The sequence below is a fragment of the Camellia sinensis genome, chromosome 6 (genome assembly GCF_055761805.1).
Source record: "Camellia sinensis isolate YWXY chromosome 6, ASM5576180v1, whole genome shotgun sequence".
NCBI lineage: Eukaryota > Viridiplantae > Streptophyta > Magnoliopsida > Ericales > Theaceae > Camellia > Camellia sinensis.
The window spans coordinates 90,007,802-90,031,641 of NC_138966.1; the positions used below are offsets into that span (position 1 = coordinate 90,007,802).

Below are 23,840 nucleotides of genomic sequence, written 5' to 3' on the forward strand. Positions count from 1 at the left end.
TATATCTGGGTGAGTGCAATTCATTAAGTACATTAAGCGTCCAATAATTTGGGCATACTCTAACTGAGAAATATTTTCCTGCACATTCTTAGAGAGGAATAGATTAACATCCACAGGTGTTCTAGCAAGATGGTTATCATCTTTGCTAAATTTGTCAAGTATTTTCTCAATGTAATGTAACTATGACAAGGCATATCCTTCTGATGTTTTGGTAATTTTTATACCAAAAATTACATTAGCAATCACCATGTCCTTCATGTCAAAATGTTTATTCAAGATTTTCTTGATAGTTTTAATCATGTCGTTATTACTACCGATGATGAATATATCATCAACATAAGGACATACTATAACATAACATTTGTTCATGTTCTTGACATAAACACATTTTTCACATTCATTAATTTTAAATCCATTTAACATCATTGCATTGTCAAAATTCTCATGCCACTGCTTTAGCGCTTGTTTTAAACCATATAATGATTTAACCAATTTACATACTTTCTTTTCTTTCCCTGGAACAGAAAATCCTTCTAGGTGTTCCATGTAAATTTCTTCATTTAACTCACTATTTTTAAAAGTTATTTTCACATCTATTTGATGAATTTCTAGATTATACAAAGATGCAATGGCAATTAGTATTCTAATAAATGTTATTCTAGTAACTGGTGAATATGTGTCGAAGTTATCAAGATCTTTTTTTTGTCTATATCCTTTGACTACAAGTCTTACCTTGTATTTATCAATTGATTCATCTGCTTTCATTTTCTTATTGAAAATCCACTTGTATCTAAGAGGTTTACAACCTAGTGGCAAATCTACCAATTTCCATGTATGATTTTACAATATGGATTTAACTTCACTATTTATAACCTCTTTCCATAAAGCAGTCTCAGGACTGGACATAACTTCTTTAAAAGTTAAAGGCTAATTTTCTAACAAAAAGATTAGAAAATCTAAACCAACAAATTTTGAGGTTCTAGCACGTGTACTATGCCTAGGTTCTTCTTCTTCGTTTTGATCTATCTCTTGTCCTTGTACTTGACCTTGTTCTTGATCATGACTAGCAATAGCATCATAAGATTTTTTTGTTAGTGTTAGTCTCTTGTCCAGTTTTATTTGGAAACAAATGTTCAAAGAACGATGCATTCCTAGATTCAATAACAGTATTTACATGCATTTCTAAGTGTTCCGACTTATAAATCAAAAATCGATATACACTACTATTCTTGGCATAACCGATAAATATGTAATCAACGATTTTTGGACCTATTTTAGTCTTTTTAGGACTAGGAATAGCCCATTTATCCAAACACCCCCACACTTTTAAGTACTTGTAGGATGATACTCTTCCATACCATATTTCATATGGTGTTTGATTTACTTTCTTTCGGGGTATTTTATTAAGAATATAATTAGCAGAAATTATTGTTTTCCCCCCATAAGTTTTGAGGTAATCCAGAACTTATTATCATGGTATTCATCATTTCTTTTAAAGTTCTATTTTTTCTTTCAGCAATTCCATCTTGTTGAGGGGGGTAAGGAGTGGTGGTTTGATGAATTATTTCATGTTCTTTGCAAAAATCACCAAAAGGTGATTCATATTCATCACGTCACTTCTTAGAATTTTAATTTTCTTGCTAAGTTGATCTTTAACTTCATTCTTATATTGAATGAAAGTTTCTAAAGGTTCATCATTGGTTCGAATTAAATAAACATAACTATATCTAGTGTAGTCATCTATGAAAGTGATAAAATATTTTTTCCCACCTCTAGTTTGAATTGATTTAAAATTACAAATATCACTAGGAATTAATTCAAGTGATTTAGTATTTCTTTCAATTGAATGAAAATGAGTTTTAGTTAATTTTGCCTCAACACAAATTTCACATTTATGATTTAGATCAATTTCAAATTTAGGTAAACATTCCTGTAGACACCCCATTTTTTATCGTCCTCAAGACTTGGACGTCATCGTTCGAACACTCGATGATCATCCATGCTCGTGTTCGTTTGAGTTTCTGAAGGTCTCGGTTGTGCGCCTTGCCTTGGAGCCTCTTAACTTGTCTGTTTTGTGCTTGGTTGTGGACCAAGAGCTTGTGGCTTTGTTTCTGAGGGAAGGGGGTGGCTTGTTGGCCAGCCCTACAGCCCATCGGCCAGGCCTCATGCTTATCGGCCTTTCCTTCTTTCCATCGGCCATTAGTGGTGGCCGGTCGGCACCTCTGATGGCCAGTCGGCACCTTTAGTGGCCGGTCAACCATACATTTTGGCTGAGACCTTTTTATTTGCTTTTGTAGATATTTCTTTGCCAGCTGTGCCAGCTGGTGAGCATAGAATTCATCATCCATACACGTGTATGGAGGGATTGAACCAAGCCTCTAGCTTGTTCAACAAGCTTGAGACTTGGATTTCTATAAGAGGAGAGGTCCCTCTCCCTTTCCAGAGGTTCTGAAAATTTGCATTAGATCAAATATATCTCTCTCTCTCTCAAGAACTCTCTCTCTCTCTATATATATATATATATATTGTTTGAAAGTGAGTGTTCTTCACACATTTGGCCTACAACCCTTAGCCAAACCTCTTGACCTTAGAGCTGAGATTCCATAGGACTTGTTTTAGCATCCTAAGATTGGTTTTGGCTCAGAAAAGCTGCTGGTTTTGTTGTTCTTCAAGGGTGAATCCCATATCTTTTTTTTAAGCTTTGTTTTGCTTAAGTACTTAGCCATCTATTCATGCTTCTTTTGGCATAGCTTTTAACTGTAAAAAGTTCTATTTTCAAGTGCTTAAAGTGTTTGTTTGAGGCCTTTTTGGTGTTCGGGGTGGTCTACCCCCTTTTGTGCCTTATTTTGCCTTGTTTTGAGCCATCTCTTTAGGCCTTTGAGATCACCTTCTCTTGGCCTTTTAACCACTGAATTCCAGAGGAATTTCAGTGGTGGAAAGTGTGTTTTAAGGCTCCAAATAGGTGGGGGTGGTCCCCCCCCTTTTGTATCTTGTTTGCTTGTGTTGATGGCTCATCAAAGTAGCATGTTTTTCTACCTCCTCGAGGCTCTATCTTAGCATGTTTTTGTGACTTTTCTAACATGTTATAACTCTGTTTTGGGTTGGTTTGATTACTTCTCACATGCTCCTTGCACTTGTGGTGCAATTCTACTCACTAGCTTAACATGCATCATGTTTTGGACCATAATTCTAGCATGTTTTTCGCTCCACTCCAGCAAGCTTTTACTCATGTTTTGCCATGCTCAAGCTCTATTTCAAGTGATTTTGGTCATGCATACCTTGCTTTGTATAGCCATAGTGCATTCCTGCTCACTAGCTTTGTGTTTTGAGTTCACTAGCATGCATTGCTTGGGCTATTTGCATGATTTAGTATCATTTGATATGCGATTTCAGAGCATGTTTCACTGTCATGCCCTCACCTCTTTCACTCTTTCAATGTTTTGGAGGGTTTGTGCTTTATGCCTTAAACATGAGCCAATATGTATGCCATTTTGCCTAAGCTTTTGGGCTACCATTTCAATGTGCATTTGGTATTATTTTTCCATGTTACAACTCTGATTTTTGTTGGTAAAGTCATCTCATGCTTGGTTTTGGTAGGTGTAGTGTAATCCTCCTCATTGGCCTTGCATACTCCATGCTTCATGCCTCTAATTCTAACATGTGTTAGCTCTAGTCCATGCATGTTTTGGCCTTGTTTTGACTTGCCTTGGGACTGTTTTGAGTCACCTTGGCCCTTTGGGGCTTGCTTGATATGGCTATGGTATAAGTACCTTAGCTAGCCTCATGCGTTAGGTCCTTTGAATGCCATGCTTGTGTTGTTTGGATGATTTGGCATCATTTCACACATGATTTCAATGCATATAGTGTAGTTACACTCTCACACTTGTCACTTCTTCATTGGGTTTGAGAGTTGACCCTTATGCCTTGTATGTGAGCTATTGCATGAGCATGCATTTTATTGCTTTCAATGCTAACATTTCAGAGCATTTTGACCATTATTTTGGCATGCATGAGGTCAGTTTGGGGCTGGTTTGGTCCATTGAGTATTGCATTACATAGTCCTTGTGTTGTATCCTTCATTAGCTTTCATGCTTAAGGACTCTAACTTGCCATGCTCATGTTGTTTGCATATTGTTGCATTGTTCATTGTGTTTGCATGTGTGTTGCATTGCGTTGTGTTTGGATTGGAAGTTGATCCAAACACGAGAAACGAGGGGCGTTTCATACTTGAAGTGATGAAACACACCTCATTTCTTTGTCGCCGACACCTTTGATCATGTATGATAAGGTGTAGATTCATCGAGTCCTATGTGTTATTTGTGTGCATTCATTGACATTGACTTGTGCAACTTGGCCTCTTTGGCCATCATACATTGAGATGCGTGATTGATGGCTTGAGAGCTGAGTACTACACTCCTTTGAGCTTGAGACATGATAAGGAGTGTGGTTGCACAAACATTTTTTTGCAAATACACTGCCATGCCTCTGTTTGTGCTCTGTTGCAGCAAAAGGAGAAATTGCAGGAAGTAGTGGCCAACCGGCCATCAAAGCTGCCGACTGGCCACCAAGTCTGCCGGTCGGCTATCAGAATTGGCCGATGGCCATCCCTCTTGGCCGACCATCCCTCAGTATGTTCCTAAGGTGGATTAGAAGCATCTTGGAATTTGGCACAATTTTCAGAGGTCCAAAAGTGTGCAAACAGAGGCATCATGAGGCACGGTAGTGGATCTCCGAGTGAAGCCAATCGAGCATGCATGCATCCCTCGTCCCGAGGCCTTCTAACTGCTTTACTTAGCTGCTTTACTTCGTTAGCTAGTTCGTCAGCTTTGTACTTAATTAGTTAACGTGCTTAGCTAATCAATTAGTTTTTATAATAATTAGTTAACTAGGATTAGTTAATTCGTTTTGGTTTGTAATAATTAGTTTAATTAGCTTAGATTAGCTAATTAGCTTATTATTCGAACCCTCCGTCGAGAAGGCAAATGTTGTAATAAGCGTGCGTGTGTGTGATGCATGTCTTCCAACCTTATTTCTTTCTCTCTTTTATTTAACCGCTTACGATGGTTAGTTTAGGACATATTTCAATTAGCATACCTTATGTTTGCATGCGTGCATCATTCATTCGTCTTGCATGCACCGGGCTCGGCGTATCATACAAACTGCATTTGTACTTTAATACACTTACTTGAATACGTGTTTCAAAACATGTTATCAAGTGTTGCATTCATATGCTATTCTAGATAGCCGAGCCTATTTTAGTTGCATTCTTGCATGTGTTGCATTAGGCATTGTTGACATAGCTAGGATCATGCATTGATTACTAACTAGCTTCTGTTTTGGCTCGGAGTACACTGTGAGTGTTTATGCTTTAGCATCCTTGCATGAGTATAAGTGACTGCCATGATAGCATGCTTGTCATGAGGCTAACTGCTTAAGTGTTTAACTGCATGAATGCCTGTGCATGAAGGCTTCATTGCTTGAATTGGAACAATTCATCAAAATGTGCGTTTTAAGCCCACTTGAGGGTGGCAAATCCGCGACTTCACCTACTTGCAAGTAGCAACTTCCAAACCATTTTCAAAAAACACACATGAGATGTTTTGTTCCAACTCGAGTGATTTAGTCTATACTTGTATGCTGTGCGCATCACATAGTAAAGGTTAGCTAATAAATCGGAATAAGAACACATGTGTTTTCAAAAACAACATATCATGTTAGTAGAGACCGATCCTTTGATCGGGCGAGCGGGGGTGCTCATTTCAGGACCTTCCCCTCTCGTACCCAAGTTCTTGAGCCGAGGTAACTTTGGTGATGACGGACACGTGGCCTTAGGCACGAGTCAGGGTTTCCTAAATTTCCCAAAACAAAATATTTAGGTGGCGACTCTGAAATCTGGCATAGCAGTCACTGTTTGGAACTTTTTGATTAAAATCGATTTTCCAAAACGATTTGTCGGATTTGGACTTTTTGGTGATTTATCAGTCTTACATTGCACTTTGTGAGATTAGATTTAGAACCGTGACAGGAGTCCGAACTGTAGTAGCTATGAACAATAATTCACGCCCTCGTGCACGGAGCGGAGTTTCAGGCGGTCTACAATTCCATATTAATTAATCTACTCAAAGATCCTTAATTAACATGTCCTAATCTACCATACCATAAATTTGAATACTCAAGCAAATAAGAAGAAGATGTATTTTTATTAATCATAGAAGATACAATAGTCATTACATTCATTTTGAAAAGGCCATCAGTCATGTAACATTTTTCTACATACATTCTTTTTTTGGTTAGTACAAATTTGTCACTCTCAAAAGGCCATTCTTGCTCAACAGAGATCCGGAAACGAGATTCTAGCGAATGTTCGGTACATGTAACACAATGTTGAGGGTGAGTTCCTTTCCAGATGTCATCTTCAAAATAACCTTTCATTGTCCTTCGACTTTAGAAGTCGAGGAGCTGTCCATGAACAGTTGCTCTCCATTGTCCATCACAGAATAGGAGGATAACATCTTTTTGTTGGCACAGATGTGACAAGTAGCTCCAATGTCCACCCACCATTCTTTGAGATTTTCGAAAAGGTTAAAATCAAAGACAACAACTGAAAGGTTTATGTCATCAACATCATTGGAGATTTGGTCCACTTCGGTGACATTGGCTTGAGCAGGTTTTTTACTTGAATTTCTTTGACCTTTTCACTTTCTACAACAATCTTTGGCCCGATGTCCCTCTGTGTTACAAATGTAGCATTTGCCATTAAACTTAAACTTCTTGGTGTCTCCTCCCTTAGAGAGCCTTGTGAGGAACTTTCTCTAGTAAATTTTCGTTTATTTGCTTTTGGTGCATGTTCTACCGCTTTAGCCTTTGACTCCATATGATACTTTGCAACCCTTTTCTCAGAAGTTCGGTTGTTTTCCTCAATTCTCAGTCGCACAATTAGTTCTTCCAAAGTCATTTCTTCGCGCTTGTACTTGAGATGGTTCTTGAATTCCTTTCATCCTTGTAGTAATTTTTCAATTAGGGCAGCAACTTAGAAGGACTAACTTAGTGGCATGCCTTCTACATGGATATCATGCAGAATAAGTTAGAGATCTTGAACTTGGTTGATCACGGTCTTTGAATCAACCATCACAAAATTTAGAAATTTGCCCACTACGAATTTCTTTAAGCTAGCATCTTCTGTTTTTTTTTTCCCCCCCCCAACGACTCTCATAATTCCTTTGCCGTCTTGATAAGGCTATAAACATTGTACAATATATTATCATTCAAGATATAGTTGCGGCAAAGGAAATCTGTATGCTTCCAAGCATCGATCGTAGTAAGCACTTGTCAGTCGGTTTCATCCTTTTTTAGAACAAGAGCATCCTTATGAAGGAAATGTGCCTGATTTAAAGTAGTAAGATAGAATAGCATTTTCTGCTGCCATCTTTTAAAGTCAGTTCCTAAGAATTTTTCTTACTTTTCCCCGTGATTCACCGGCACTATCACAACAGCAGAAGGGATTGGGCAATCGCAATACTGGTCGAATTAACGGTTTGAGCAGTTTCAGTAGCCATGAATTCTAAATTACAAAATAACATTATAATTAGAATTTTATACTACACAGAAAATTAGACCATAAAACACAGAATATAATTCTGTAAAAAAATAAAAGAAACAAAATTGTAACTTTTATTTCAAATTAATTTGGAAATAAACTTTTATTTAATCAAATTAATTCCATACAGAATATTATTTTTGTAGAACTTCAAAAATTAAAATACTAAAAATCAAAATTTTAATTAATGAAAACCCAAAATTTTATATCTGAAAATTTAGAATTAATTTCTAAAAATCTCACACATAAATAATTTCTATAATAAAACCAAAAAGAATTTTGAAAATGAAACAAATGAAAAATTCCGTGTAAATTGAATAATTAGAATATGTCTTAAAATTATTAGAACACTCTTCTGTGTAAAAACAATATCGAAATAACAAAAATAAATTACTTACAAAATTATTCTTGTATCAGAAATCAAAACAACAAAATGTCGATCAAGTCGAGTATGTGACACTCTGTCCTTAAAACAGATTCACCGCCGCACTGGTGCTTACGGATTTAATGGCGTCTATCTCCCAGGATACAATAATTAATGTCACAGATTGTAATAACACTACAAACAATCTGTTTAGGTGAACCAAAACTTGAGTTTTATAACTCTCTTAAAACTCTAAGAACTAGTGTGAAGAACAAATGCAAGAGGGAAAGAAAACAAGAAGAAATGAATGAATTGAATCTGCTTGAGGATTCTGTATTTATAGGCAAATAGGTGTTTGTTCGGAAGGGTAGAAAACCCTTCGAACAGGTGTGAAATCTTAAACCGCCAAAAAATGTATAGAGACGACTGGAGAGGTACTGTTCTGGAGGCAAAATTCAAATTTTGAATTTTTTTCCCACAAAATTTCAATTAATTCGTTAGGAATTTAAATTTTCCAACAAGCATTCAAATAAATTTTGTCCAAAAAATTAAAGTTAGGACCCGACCTAGACGAACGATGACGCGTGTGTGGTGGATTTGGGTCAACCCCACTTTGTTCATAACTCCATTCCTTATAAAACTTGAGGTGCCGTAGGGGCCCATCACAAGTATGTCAACCTAGAACTTACATATACATACAAGCTCTCTTATTGTTTCTATGTAGGATAATCAAAATAAGGTAACCCACATTTGTCTTTTCAATTTCCTATTTTACGAAACCAAAAACGACATCAACTTCCCATTCACCTATAAATGGTTTTGACGAACCATCTTCACCATGTGACTTGCCATGCGCCAAGGAACATATTACTACTTAGACCCACCTCAAAAGACGTGTGAACTCTACTTAAATTTGGGCTCAAAGTTAACTCGAAATAAGCCACTGGTGTTGAAAATTTTATTACTTTTTGGAAGGAAATTTCAAAAATTATGAAATTATCTCGACAGTTGATTTCCAAACATAGTGAAAATTTGCAATACTAGTTTGCCGAATGAAAATAACGAATAGAAAAGAAAACAAATCAATTTTTGCACGTTAAACTCACATTTTTATCGCTACATTAGTTGTAATGGAGGATAATAGAATGTAATTATAGAAGACTTGAAAGAAATAATAGAGGAATAATATAAGTTTTAAATTATGTTTTTTTCAAAAAATGTGTACTGAGAATTATTGTTTCTAAAAGATACGTATAGAGAAAATTTAATGTATATATTGATATATTTTTTTTATGATAAAACTATAATAAAAATTTCTTACATTAAATATGTGTACAGATTAAAAGATTTATGAAAATAGAATTTCTGCCAAAAAAAAAAAAAAAACATTGTCATATATTATGACACTTTAGTCCTATCATGTCAAATTTTAGCTTGCCCACCCTCCATAGACATACTCTGAAACTGGAAGGCGAAACGACCATGATCTCGCAGTTCTTCGTGCTTTCGCAGAGAGGCGACAACATCGTCTTCCGCGACTGTGACCTCTCTCTCTCTCTCTCTCTCTCTCTCTCTCTCACACACACACACACACACACACACACACACATTCATATGCCCAATTTTCTTTTAGATCTCATCAGGAAAGAAAGTTGTGTTTCCAATTCCTCTTGATCTCTTCATTATTTGATTTCCATGTAATGACAATTGTGGTTACAATGGAGCTCACTGATCTGCATTTTCTAGCTGTTGATCTAAATCTTTTCCACATTTTCATGTTATTGATTGAATTTTTATTGCAAATTGATGTTTGAAACTTATGTTAAATGACCAATCACAATTCTGTATGATGGCACAATTAGGCTAGCTATTGGAACTCAATCAATCCTGGGTTGTTTCTAGTTTTGATTCGCAATTGGGCTGTTATGGATGTTTGGTAGTTAAATTGTTAGTACCACTATGCAATGACATTGTTTAAGCTTTGAGTTTTCTTTAGCTCTAATTGGTGTTTGTTATTTTTAAATTATTTTTATTGTTGATGCATTATTATGATGTATGCCTTCTTCCCTGAAGAGCTTTCAAAACCAATGCCTGCAAAGATTAATATGTCTGGTCTTTTGGGAAGTTAACTGACGGTATTGGGTTTATTTAATATTCATCAATTAACAAACTTAATGCTCTTATACACAATTATTATAAATGTACAATGGACAGACACCTAAGGCCAGCTCCAATCATGACTCGAATATGAGTAAAAGCTTCATTTGATATGAAAAACTCCAATGGAAAAATGCCAATTTTTACTCAAATTATTTTTAAATTTTTCCATCATATAAAAAATGAGAATTCAATAAATAAATGAAGCACATATAACCTTTGGACATTTGAGTCAAGATTTAAATCAAATCTCCCTTCATTTGTGTAAAATTTGAATAAAACTTAATTTGATGAGTTTGAATCAAGGAGTGAACAGTTTGTGTTGTTTTTTCACTCAAATTAACATTTGGATAAGGATGCCCTAAACATGCCATTTATTGTGAGCAAGAAAAAGAAGAGAATGCCTAACACTACAGTAGCAGGATTTTTTGGCGTCCATCAACATGTGAGGTAATTAGGTAATTTTTAGTATTTGAACTCACTTGAGGTCACATTTTCTAGGTTAATTTATTTCCTAGTGTTTTCCTTATTTTGTTTTTCACTTTACTTCAAGTAGATATTCTGTTAGGAACTTGACTAATACACCAAAAGATCTAAGTCTAATGGAAGGTGTAAGATCAATTCTTATATTCCATCACATGATGGAATAGCTCTATCCATGTCCCATAATACAAGCTACTCTATAGCATTTGAACTCGTTATCCTGGTGGGCCCAACCTATGTTATGGTACATGGGTTGGCCTATTCTGGTAAGGAGTCAAATAGAGGAATTGATCTCATGCATTCTATCAGACCTTGGTCTTTTAACATATTGATCAAGTTCCTAATATTTGTTGTTAAAAGTAGCACCACAACATGAGTTCAAGCCTCCAAGGAGTGGCTGACCTAGAGAATGGATTAAAATTACTTGTTAAGGTATTGAATATTGATTGGTAAGTAGAGTCACTAAAGGAGAAAGGGGCAACCATCGAGTTAGTGTCGATAAAGTAGATTGTCATAGATGTCGGGCTTAGAAGCGTACGATCCTAGTTGGCCCAACCTATGTATGGGGCATGGATTGAGCCCAAGAAGCACGGACACTTCTAAGAAGGTGACATATCCGTGTCGTATCTGTGTCAGACACCGACACTCTTTGGACACTGTTAGGACACTTGTCCGACACTCTTCAAAATGTGTCCTATTTTGAATTTTTTTTTAAAAATCCGGACACTCTTTGGACACTTGAAGGATATATTGTCAATCACTTAAATACACTTGTTTATCGATTAAACGCATGTGAAACTAATTATAAGTTTGAATAAAACAACTTAAGATACAATAATAAAACAAAACTCATATAAATTTGTAGGAATTAGTGTCATATTGCATTTTTTTATTAACTTTGAATGATATATTTATATATATATAACATATAATAAATATATAAAATTATTTATTCCATGCGTGTCCCCCACATGTCATGTCCTTCATTTTTTGAAAATTAACGTCCCAGCGTGTCCGTGTCCGTGTCATATCACGTGTCCGTGTTCATGTTCTTGTTTGTATCCATGCTTCTTAGGATTGAGTTATTTTGTTATGGGACGGATTATAAAAATTGATCTCACAGTTCCTTTAGACCTACACCACCACGTTTTTGCGCTGACATCACGGGGGGCCTACTCAGACATTCAATGGTAGCTCTTTTTCCCTTGGTGGTTCCACTTACCTAGTATTTTGAACACCTTAGTAAGGTATTTTAAAATTTTAATCCAGCCCATCGTCGCCCCATTCGTGGCTTGAACTCATGTCTTGGCGCTAGCTCTAAAATTAGATGTTAGGAACTGGACTAATACGCCAAGAGACTCAGGTATCATGAAATGTGTGAGATCAATTCTTGTATTCCATCTTATACCAGAATAGCCCAACCCACACCTGATGCCATATGTTGAGTTCACGAGGATCATAACACACTCTCCCCGCTTTCTTCTTCCCCCCTGAACCTCTTGCATAATTGTTTTTGGGCCTACATTCTTCTATACATGGTTATTTAATTTTCATGGCTTTTTAACTAAGAAATGGGGTTGTTAAATGTATGAGGATGACTCAATTTGACTTCCCCCGCTTTTATAATTTATTGTGTAGACTAAAGTTTTTGTTGATTATATAGTTGTTTTGATGCAGACCGTGGTGATGTACAAAGAGGAAGTGCAGAGATTTTTTTCCGCAAAGTTAAGTTTTGGAAAGAGGATGGTGAAGAGGAGGCACCACCTGTCTTTGTAGGTATTTTTTCCTTTTTAAATATTGATTAATTCTAGGCACTTTAATTATTCTGTTGAAATATAGTCTCGCTGAATATCTCATACATAGTTTTTTTCTTCTCTATTTTGCATCTTTGTGGCTCTTTTAAGAGTTAAAAAATTAACTTTATTCAACATATAGTTTGAAAACAAAGTTCATCCATTTAACTTATAGTATCTGTTAAAATGTATGTATTATTGATTGATGTTTTGATGTACATTACAATGATTCATGATTCCTATATATAGAAGAGGGTGAGTGTGTAGTAGGTAAGGAGTAGGTGAAGTGGAGGTGGTAGTGGTGTAGTGGGTTAGGTTTAGTGGAGTAGGTGAGGTGGTAGTGGTGTAGTGGGTTAGGTTTAGTGGAGTAGGTTTAAGTGGGTGAAGGTTTAGTGGAGTAGGTAGATTTTAACAGCCCCCCGCAAACTCAAGGGGGATAGGAACTAACCAACTTGAGTTTGGAGAGAGTAACAAAACAAGAAAATACATAAAAATAAAAGAGGATAGGAGACACTGTATGGTCGTATCAGACCATTGGTGAAGACACTGGATGGTGGTGTCATAACGTTGTAGAGGACACTGTATGGGGGTGTCATAACGTTGTAGAGGACACTGTATGGTGGTGTCATAACGGTGTAGAGGACACTGGATGGCGGTGTCTGACCGATGTAGAAGACAGTTTATGGGGTCATGTCGGACCGTTGTAGAAGACAGTTTATGGGGTCATGTCGGACCGTTGTAGAAGACAGTTTATGGGGTCATGTCGGACCGTTGTAGAAGACAGTTTACGGAGTCTTGTCGGACCCTTGTAGAAACTAACCGGAATCTATGTCGGGACAGTTTACAGAGTCTTGCCGGACCCATAAAGGAGCTAACCGGAATCAATGTCGGGACAGTTTACAGAGTCTTGTCGGACCCATAAAGGAGCTAACCGGAATCAATGTCGGGACAGTTTACAGAGTCTTGTCGGACCCATAAAGGAGCTAACCGGAATCAATGTCGGGACAGTTTACAGAGTCTTGTCGGACCCATAAAAAATACACTGTATGATGGTGTATATAGGCTGCCCAAATATAGATATATATGGATATATATAGTGAGCCCTCAAAAGTCGCGCCCTCAAAAGGCGCGCCCACTTTATCAAAGGATGTGCCATGAAAAGGCGTGCCAGTTTGTCGGGCGTCAAGAGGCGCGCGATGCGCGTGGCTGCCTCGGCTATTTAACCAAGACGAAGGCAGAGGCTGAGGCAGAGAAAAACTGAGAGAAACCTCTGAAAAATCCTTCGTGTTGCTGAGAAAGATAGTTCCGTTTGCGGGGAGAGATAGTCTGTAATACTCTGTTGCCCAGAAAATAGTCTGTAACACTTGGTTGCCCAGAAAATGGCTTCGTCTTCCCGCGGTCTGCTCACCCTCTTTCCCGACCTCAACGAGTCAACAAGAGAGATTACTGGAGCGGTGGCACTGGAACCTCAACCAAGTGCCCCGGAGTTTGCTCCGTTGAACTTTCCGATGCGGTCTGTGGAGCAAAGAATGGCAATGCTGTCGGATGTGGAGGCCAATCAGTATACATTGAAGGCATGTGTGGAAAGCATGACGGCGGTCACAAACTTGTCGAACCGGCTGCAGAGTAGGGCAAATGAGGTGCAGCAGTTAAACTCCCAGCTGGCTCTGCTCCAACGCATGTATAAGGATGCGCGAGCAGAGATAAGCGTGCTAAGGGCAGAAAACAAGGAGCTGAAGCGGAAGGCCACCGTTATGTTCCGATTTGGAGGTCCTCCATATGCTGCAGTGGAGGAGTATGGGGGCATGAACGTGCTCGGTGGACAAGGAAACACGGAGACCGGACTGGCACGGGACGCCCAAGATAAAAGTAAGAAGAAGAGACCTGCAGTAGAATAGAGAAGGAAAAGAAAAATCCCACTGTGGGTGTGGTTGTTTTGTTTGTTTGTTTGTTTTTTTTTTTTTTTTTTTTTTGTGTAAAATGGTGATCGGGGTGAGGCCCGATATGAATAAAATGAGTTTGCAGTTCGTCTTCTTCCTCCGTGTTTTTTTTTTTTTTTTAATAATAAAATAAATAAATAAATAAAGAAAATAAAAGAAAAGAAAGAAAGTGGAGCAACGGGTGAGGTGCAAAAGGTGATGATAATGTTTTGTGAGTGGAGAATAAAGAAAAGAAAAGAAAGGGATGGTGTGGTGTGGGTGGTGGAAAAAGAAAAGTGGGAGAGAGAAAAAAGCATGTTCTTGTGAAAGCCCACCACTCGTGAAGATTCACATCAGGAATTTCAGCTTTAGGCCTTCTTGCAAATTCTTTCTGAATTGGAATAAGCTTGATCTCAGCAGAAACAAGCCCCAGTGTTCCCTGAGACCACGGGATAGCATAGAAAAGATCACAATATTCATTGTCCTTTGTAGCTCTAACAACCTGCCCATCAGCTAAAACAATCTCATAGGCCACAACCGTATCAGCAAACAGGCCATAGATATGGGAACTTCCTTCAATACCGTAGCCATTGATGAGGCCACCAACAGTCAGATCATCAAGTTCAGCAACAACTGCAAGGGCAAGATTCATCGGGACAGTAACCCTGGTTATCTGCCCCATGTTGACCAGAGGCTCAACTCGGGCAATCATTCTCTCTCTATCGATTTCGAGGATATTTCGGAATGCAGAGAGATCAACCTCAAAATGCCGAGCGCACTTGTAGTCCACATTGCGCATTCCAACAGCAATCCAGGGTTTCCGAGCTGTGCAGACAAGGCCGTCCTTGGATGGATTCCTCTGTTTGAGGCGTTTCACTACTTTCTTGACATTTTCATCATGTTCCTTCTGACGCTGCTTGAAGGACTTGCACTCAGATCTGGCGTCCCCAAGATATGTCATGAAGTACAATGTGAAGGAGATAGGGAGGACAACAAAGATAACCAAAATCCATCGGAACTGGACAAAATAGTCCACCCAAATCTTCTTCCTCTTGGGGCGTAGTGGGGCCTCAAGATCTGACATTGTATTGAAAGAAGTGACTGAGAGAGCAAATGCAAATGCTATAGTATAGTGCAGACGCAGAGGCTTTCAGATGAGGCTTGAAACGTAGACTGAGATGGGTTTTGGATGAATCTGGACCGTTGCTTCACGGGTTGGGTGACGAATCAGTTTGTTGAGGAAGGAGAGAGAGAATTAGAAATTGTGGGTTTGTCCGGCGGACGGCCAAGGCGAGGCTGCCGTCCGCCGGTGAAGCGGAATCACTAAATTCTCAACCTTGCTCTGATACCATGTTAAAATGTATGTATTATTGATTGATGTTTTGATGTACATTACAATGATTCATGATTCCTATATATAGAAGAGGGTGAGTGTGTAGTAGGTAAGGAGTAGGTGAAGTGGAGGTGGTAGTGGTGTAGTGGGTTAGGTTTAGTGGAGTAGGTGAGGTGGTAGTGGTGTAGTGGGTTAGGTTTAGTGGAGTAGGTTTAAGTGGGTGAAGGTTTAGTGGAGTAGGTAGATTTTAACATCTTTAGCTGAACTACTTATTGATCCCTTCTTAGATTAGTACTGAGACTAATAATTTGTACTGTCAAAATACGATTGTAAACTTCATAACTATATGTGCCCATAGTTGAAATAATAAAAATCTGCTATAATGTCCTCCTGGTCTCTTCTCTTCCATCTTTTTTGTTCATTACTTTGCATCTGTATCCTATATTACCTGTGGAGTATTGTAATTAAATTATGTTGGTCAATTGAACACACTAATGTTATCACATGCTTTTCTTTCTTTTCAACAGAACGTTGATGGTGTGAACTACTTCCATGTGAAGGTTGTTGGATTGCTGTTTGTTGCAACCACGAGAGCCAATGTGTCACCTTCTCTTGTCTTGGAACTTCTACAGAGGATTGCACGTGTCATCAAAGATTACCTTGGAGTTCTCAATGAAGATTCATTTCGGAAAAATTTTGTGCTTGTGTATGAGTTGCTTGATGAAGTTGTTGTAAGTATCCTGTCATGATGTGCATCTTTGTTGGATGTACTGTTTCATATGCATCATAAATGAGAAAACTGTCTTTTCTTGCAAGTGAGTCGTCCTGTAAGAGTCAAACAAAAGCAGATGTCCTTCACTGTGCTCCTTGTCTTTCCTCTTCATGAAAGTTAACCTTCCACTTCGTTCTTCCCATCAAAGAAAAGTAGTTTGTATAGTTCATTACCATGTTTTAAGTACTCATTCTATGGGTTGGAAGTTTCTTTCTAGTTTATACAAAAAATTACTAGAATGAGTACTAGCTGCTCAACTTTGGAGCTTTACTTGGAATCAGACTGCATCAAATACAAATTCACAACATGTATCATGTGCCTAGTTTCTTTTTGCTTAGAAGAGTTTGCATATGTAAAGTTCCAGAAAATCCAATTAAGCTTGGTAATTTTTTTTGCAGCGTTCTCACAATTTACCAACTTTTCTGGCTAATCTAAAAACTTACGAGCTTAAACATGACTTAATTTATTTACTTATTTATTTTTGTGCCAGGATTTTGGTTATGTGCAAACAACTTCCACCGAAGTCTTGAAGTCCTATGTATTTAATGAACCAATTATGTTTGATGCTGCACGCTTACCAACCCTTGGCCCTGCGGCAATCTTTATGGTATTATGTTATTTGATTAATCATATTACAAATAAGTAGACTCATGTGGAATCTAATTCTAATTTTTGCATAATGTGTATGATATGTTTGACTTTACAACCTGAATGCATGCAGCACGGGAGCAAAAGAATGCCAGGGACAGCTGTCACAAAATCTGTTGTAGCAAATGAACCTGGGGGTCGGAAGAGGGAGGAAATTTTTGTGGATATAATTGAGAAAATAAACATTACATTCAGTTCTAGTGTGGGTATTTGTCTCTTCAGCTTAATCAAAAATTCATGTGATATTCATTTATCTTAGAATTGCAACAATTGCAGTGTTGTGTTAAGAAATTAATCAAAAGAGGTGAACAGCCTACATAAAAAGTTGCAAAATATTTTATTTATAATTACAATAATCATAATTTCTGGGAAAATAATATTCCATTTCTTAAGCAACAATGACATTGTATAGGAAAATACACATTATAATTATATGTATATATAGATTTTGTTTTCATACATTCTGGAGCCATTTGAAACTGGTTATGGATATTACACTGCTACTCTTATTCTTGAATCTCTTGTCAAATTCTATTCTTGGTATATAATCATAATTTTCTTGCTTTTCATTGACAAGTGTCTCCTAATTTGACTCTGAAACTCTCTCTTATGCCTCATGGGCTTCCTATTCAAGCTCTCATTTAACAAAATGGTATCGGTTAAACAGGGATATATACTGACTTCTGAGATCGATGGCACTATTCAAATGAAGAGTTATCTTACTGGCAATCCAGAAATCCGATTAGCCCTCAATGAGGACCTGAGCATAGGAAGAGACGGGAGATCAATCTATGGTAGCAACATGCTTTATTTTTATTTTTTTGCCAAAAAAAAATTGATTTATTTTTCTTGTCATCATTCCAAGTGTGGAAAAGTATGGACTAGCATGAAAGTTAAAACTTTGAGCCCTCTTCTACATCTTGATACAATTACATGCATTTTAAGTTTGTTCAAATAGGTTTATATGTTTCCTTCATTATTTTTTTTGGTCTCTGCGCTAATGACAGAGTGGGCTGTGATTGGCAAATTGTTATCCTCTTATAGACATAGTTGTCAAATTGGGAGATTCGTGTGACATTTTTTTTTTTTTTTTCCCTGAATCGTGTATCGTGTCGTATCGTGTCATGTATTGTAAGATTTTTTAACACTTTTAAAAATAGGTTGAAAAATAAATATGGTTATAGGAAAAACAAATATATTTTGAGAATAAAACACGAAGCGGTAATCCTTCAAATTGCATAAGGTTTTTTAAATTAAAGATATGCATATATCAATACTTAATGCATATAAAATGCTTAGTGGAGTTAAAATATGTATAACAAAAAATATAGCATTTCAGTACATTATTAAATTCTTGAACCAAATTTACCCTCAAATATCATTCATAATGATTTGGTAATATGTTGCACATATTGTCTTCACTAACAATTTATGTTTTAATAATTTATTTACAACTTTCAAATTCTCAAATAGCTTGTTCATAGTCTGATAAAAATAAAAATAAAAATAAAAAATATCTTGGTCATAGTAGCAAATGTTAAACTTTAACCAAGTAACTAGGCGTAAATCAATAACACAATATGCTTAATACCATACAAGTCAATATTTGTCAAAAAGGTAGACAAAATAAAACAAAAGGTACACTTCATCTAAAAAATAATATTTTTTAACAAGTTAATGAAAATTGCTGACAATATTAATTTCATAATTCAAGATCAATTATTTTTTCCAAAATTGCCAAAGAAATTTAAGTATTGATGTAACATATGTATTGGATCATGTATCATGTACGTATCATATATCACATCACATATCATATATTTCTCGTAAGATACATTTAATTTAAGATATGTATTGATGGTAGTAATGATTTACCTCTAGAAAATTGTAAGATATGTTCTTGAATCAAAAAATACTGACAACACTTTTATAGATGAGGTTGTTCGTGGACACATGTTAACACATGTTTTTCATCACCTCAATAAATTTCTGCTTTCTGAAACAGATTATGGTGGTTCCTTTGGCTCTGGACCAGTGATTCTAGATGATTGCAATTTCCATGAATCTGTAAATCTTGGTAGCTTTGAGATGGACAGAACTCTGACTTTGGTGAGTTATACAAGACAATGTAACGTTGAAAGTTGTATTTCAGAGTGTGCCTGTTTAAAACCTCTCCTGTTAAAATGGATGCCTCGTCTTGATAACATTTTCAGGTGCCACCAGATGGTGAGTTTCCTGTCATGAATTACCGGATGACCCAGGAATTCAAGCCTCCTTTTCGTATTAACGTTTTGATTGAAAAAGCTGGCCCACTTAAGGTATATATTACCTTTCTTGTTTAATTAAATAATCAAAAGGTTTTTAACAGCAACAATGGCAGTTACTGGGATAATTGCCTCTAGGAATGCCAATTTTAAATTACTAAGTCCAAATCTTCATTTTGCTCTTCCTGTTTAAGGCTGAAGTGATTCTGAAAATACATGCTGAATTTGCCTCTACCATTACTGCAAACACTATTCAAGTGCAGATGCCACTACCAATGTATACCTCTAGGTATTGTTCAATACAGTTAATTTCTGTCTGGAAGGTAAAAGCAGACATTTTTTATTATTGGTTTTGGGATCTACTAACTAAATATTAATTTTTAGCAACGTTATGTCGATACTTCTTAATGGATGGATGTTGTTTCATCAAGAAAGTGTATTAGACATGGTCTTCAAAGCTCAAGTAAATATAGCATGGTTTTCAGAATATAAGTAAATGCGGCATGCTAAAATGTGTGTGATCTGAGGGTACCAATTTTGTATGAGATTGGCATATATTTGATGCACCTGGTATTAAATTTATTGAATACATGAAAAGGAATGCTAAATATTCAAAATATCTGAAGATATTATTGGAGATAGAATATAGGCCAACCCTTTCCACTTATGCAAATGCGTGCGCACACACAGATCAACCAAAATAAGTTATCTAGCTTGCGAAGCAAGTCTTTTTCTTTCCTTATTTTTTTAAAATCCAAATTGGAGCAAAAATTTGAATTTATATTTTCTGGTAGTCTGAGTAGTTAACACTTAGGAGTAATCTTGGTGTGGGTTCTTCAGATCTTTTAGTGCTTGTGTGTTTTGAAAAATGTTGACTGTAACTTAAAACATAAACAATGAGAACTAATAAAATTAAAAAAGGCAGACTCTTTTCTTTTTCCTTTTTCTTTCCTTTTTTTTAATTTAAATTTGTTTTTAATGAAGTTGCGTTTTATCGTAGTACTGATGTTTGCTCATTTTAACTCCACTTCATCGTATTTCAGAGTCAGTTTTGAGTTGGAACCTGAGGCATTTGGACAAACGACTGATTTCAAGGAGTCAAATAAGAAAATTGAATGGAGTCTAAAAAAGGCAATGTTTCTTCTCAATGCTTTCGCGTGCCTACTATTCAATGCATTTGTAAAAAAATTTATGGCTCAACTTAAATTACTTTGTGGTGCAATGCACAACAGATTGTTGGTGGATCTGAACATACACTTCGTGCAAAGCTGACATTTGCACCGGAATCACATGGTATGATTTTGTCAATCAATACCTTACAACAAGCACCTTGAAAATTAGATCTCAGTCAATTGTAGTGATATATATAACTCTACCAGACCAAACCAAACCAAACAAAACTAAGTTACATGAATCCTTTTTCACCATTCTATTCTATTAAGGGTTATATGCCCAGTTAAATTAAAGAATAAAGCTTCTCTCCAGTCCATATAAATGGACTGGACAGTGCAGTTCTCTAGCAGTGGGCTCATCTTGGGCCCATTTTGATAATCCAAATCATTCATCCTGTAGAGACCACCATGAAAATTACCCGTGCAAAAAATTAAGTTAATTGAATATCGGCAGTCACATGATAAAATCACAAAATCATGCAAAAAAAATTGATGAGTAGCATTTTAAGAATAGATCGTATTTTTTTTGCATTATTTTGTGCACCAATCATGTGGCTACTGAATTCAATCAATTTGATTTTTTGCTTGGATAATCTTTTGAGCGGGCGTTGTCAGATACGGTTTGGATTATCAAGATAAGCTCGGGATGGGCCCACAACAAGAGAACTGCCCCATCCAGTCCATTTATATGGACTAAAGGGAAAAGTTTATTCTAAATTAAATAAATTCATAAATTCTTTTACTACATCCCATGTCAGTTTAGATCTTTTCCTCCCTTTACATTTCCATTTTTTTTTTTTAATGCAATTATATTGGTTAAATAGGAAACATCACAAAGGAAGCTGGCCCAGTGAGCATGACCTTTACAATACCAATGTATAATACCTCAAGGCTTCAGGTAAAGATATACTCCTGGTTTTACTGATTAACAATCAGTCTACCTTCACATTGGTAAATCAGTCTGGCCCATTTGGCAATAGCTGTTAGTGACTCCATTTCATATCCATTCCCATTCATTTTGATTTCATTTGGCTCAGTGACTTGTGATATATAATACATGTATCATATGTAACTAATGGTGAATAATAATTATGCAAGTTATTGTCGTTTGTTCTATCACAGAATGCAAGTGTAGAACTCTAGCTGTATTGTATCTTTTAGTCATTTGATTGCCTAGTTTTTTGCTATGGTCTTTTGATACAGGTGAAGTACTTGCAGATAGCAAAGAAATCCAAAACTTGCAATCCATATCGATGGGTGAGATATGTTACCCAGGCTAATTCTTATGTTGCCCGTATATGATAGATGGAAGCAACTCTCTTTGTTGTCTTTATTTTTTATATTTCATTCTTTATTTCTTTCTTTTGCCTCAAATTTTTTTATATTTTTTCTTGAGCTAAATCTTATGTTTTCAATTGATTTTTTAAAAATATGCACGCTAAATAAATTGCATATATCCTCATACTGTTTCATTTCTCTTTTTAGTTTTTCCCTTAAGAATTATATCTTCCACATTGTTGCAATGAATATAACTACATATGTATGCCGTTTGGAGTCATTCATTAAAAACATCATACAAAGAGCTTTGGTCGGTTAAACACATTAAAATAATAACAGACAGATGGACCCGTGTCAGAAAATTTGAAGTTTCTGGTGAACGACGTCTTATTGTATACTTCTCTAAACAACCAGTGATGGGAAACAAGGATCAATGATCATTGGGTATTAATTGTCCACATGGGCATTTTTTGCTGATGGCAGGTAAACTTCTGTTGACTTTTTGTCAAGATTTGACCTAATTTTTTGGTAAGTGGATGAGAAGGTCAACTAACAATACCTAGCTCTTTCTGATAACAGTGCTTACCTGTCCAAATTGCTGCATCCCTCTATAAAACCCCGAAACAAACCCTTGCATGTAGTAATCCATTCTCAAGAGGAACCATTAGACATTTTTCTCTCTCCGGAATTGCATCGTCAGGTTGAACCAACATGGCTTATTATTGGAACTCATCATACCTTCTGTCTCTGTTGCTCATCACTTCGTTAGCTGTTAGCGGTAACAAAGTACTTGCAGCTCACTCTCTCCTTGACACAACCTTCCCTAAAGTTCCTGAGCTTCCTAAGTCTGAACTGCCCTCTCTGCCAAAACCCGAATTGCCACCTATGCCTAAGTTTGAAATTCCACCTGTGCCTCACGTCCCAACTTTACCCAAGCCCGAACTGCCACCTTTGCCCAAGCCAAAGGTGCAAAAACTGCCCGAATTGCCTCCCCTGCCTCATCTCCCTGATCTGCCCAAGCCCACATTGCCCTCCATCCCTGCCCTTCCAAAGGATTTTCCCATCCCTTCCCTATCCTCGCCTCATTCGGTCACTAGTCCTTGAGTTTTTCTCACATTCTTTCAAGTCTTCCAACACCTATGGGTTGTGATAGTAGTGTTAATGTATTATGCTAAGGGGATCATATCCATATCATATCCGAGTTTCCTCCCCCTTGATTTGTTAATTGGTTGGTAGGGATTTGTTTTTCTCGTGTGTTTTTCCATGTAGCTTGTCTTTGTTATGGTGGTTGCTTTCCTAGGGTTTGTGTAAGATGGGTTATGTTTTGAATAATATTTGTATTTTCTAATAATAGTTGTTTTTTTGTTATATGTGTTTCTTTTCATGATTAACTATGATTAACTCAACCATGAGATTGTTGGTTAATTTTTGAAATTATGAAAGCGGGGAGGGGTAAAAAAAATGTTTAGAACATGTTGAAGTGAAAGTGAAAGCCTTTTGGCTTTGATACTAGTGATGCTCATGGGATTTTAGCAGAATATATATCAAGTGCAATCAATTGCCCTAACAAGGAATAATCTTGGGAATTCTGTGACTGTTAACTAGTCCAGTGTGGATGGTATGGACAAACGGTTTTTTTTTTTCTTCTTTCTTTTCTTTTGAGGAAAAATGGACAATGGGTTTGTTTGGTGCTGTTGATTATAAATTAAAAGTTGATAATCAGAAGACAAAAATTAAAAGCATTCCTCCTCCAGCTATCATATAATTAATTTTTTCAACTTATTTAAGCTATTTTTGTTTTATAAGTTGTAAGTATAAATTGCATTAAATAGTCTGAGACAGAATACAAATTAAAATAAGTTATAATCAACTCATTTAAGTGGTAATAGACAACCCTAATGCGAAATTAAACATGCACATGGCTAGACATGTGAATGAGCTTGGTATTTAATATTATGCATATTTTCCGACTTCCTAAAAAAAAAAAAAATTAGTTTTTGTAATAATAGGGTTGGCAAACATTCAGCTGAAACATATCCAATTCATCTAACTTGACTCAA

General features: G+C 36.5%; 1 protein-coding gene and 1 pseudogene across 4 annotated transcripts; one reads left to right on the plus strand and one right to left on the minus strand.

Annotated features, from left to right (window-relative positions):
* The first annotated feature begins 9,349 nt into the window (after positions 1-9,349).
* On the plus strand, positions 9,350-23,148 carry LOC114300247 (AP-4 complex subunit mu). Of its 3 annotated transcripts, none has more exons than XM_028245130.2 (13): positions 9,350-9,501; positions 12,279-12,373; positions 16,207-16,377; positions 16,909-17,025; positions 17,140-17,268; positions 17,734-17,860; positions 19,072-19,175; positions 19,280-19,384; positions 19,525-19,619; positions 20,374-20,461; positions 20,563-20,623; positions 21,327-21,400; positions 21,706-23,148. In XM_028245130.2, the coding sequence occupies exons 1-13, from the start codon at positions 9,381-9,383 to the stop codon at positions 21,802-21,804; spliced, it is 1,386 nt and encodes a 461-aa protein (XP_028100931.2). In that variant the 5' UTR covers positions 9,350-9,380; the 3' UTR covers positions 21,805-23,148. The 3 variants fall into 3 exon arrangements, with proteins under 3 accessions (XP_028100931.2, XP_028100933.2, XP_028100930.2); XM_028245129.2 differs by having other exon boundaries at positions 9,351-9,501; positions 16,174-16,377; XM_028245132.2 differs by lacking the exon at positions 17,140-17,268 and having other exon boundaries at positions 16,174-16,377.
* Positions 13,167-15,771, minus strand: LOC145792766 (delta(24)-sterol reductase pseudogene; annotated as a pseudogene). Its single transcript, XR_014332629.1, has one exon. The product of XR_014332629.1 is annotated as a delta(24)-sterol reductase pseudogene (transcript).
* Positions 23,149-23,840: the final 692 nt, after the last annotated feature.

Bases quoted from the DNA above. Each gene is read 5' to 3' on its own strand.
- LOC114300247 (XM_028245129.2), top strand. From the start codon at position 9,381: ATGTCAAATTTTAGCTTGCCCACCCTCCATAGACATACTCTGAAACTG. The intron at 9,502-12,278 runs GTGACCTCTCTC...GTTTTGATGCAG, and splicing joins CAACATCGTCTTCCGCGACT to ACCGTGGTGATGTACAAAGA. The intron at 20,462-20,562 runs GCAATGTTTCTT...AATGCACAACAG, and splicing joins TTGAATGGAGTCTAAAAAAG to ATTGTTGGTGGATCTGAACA.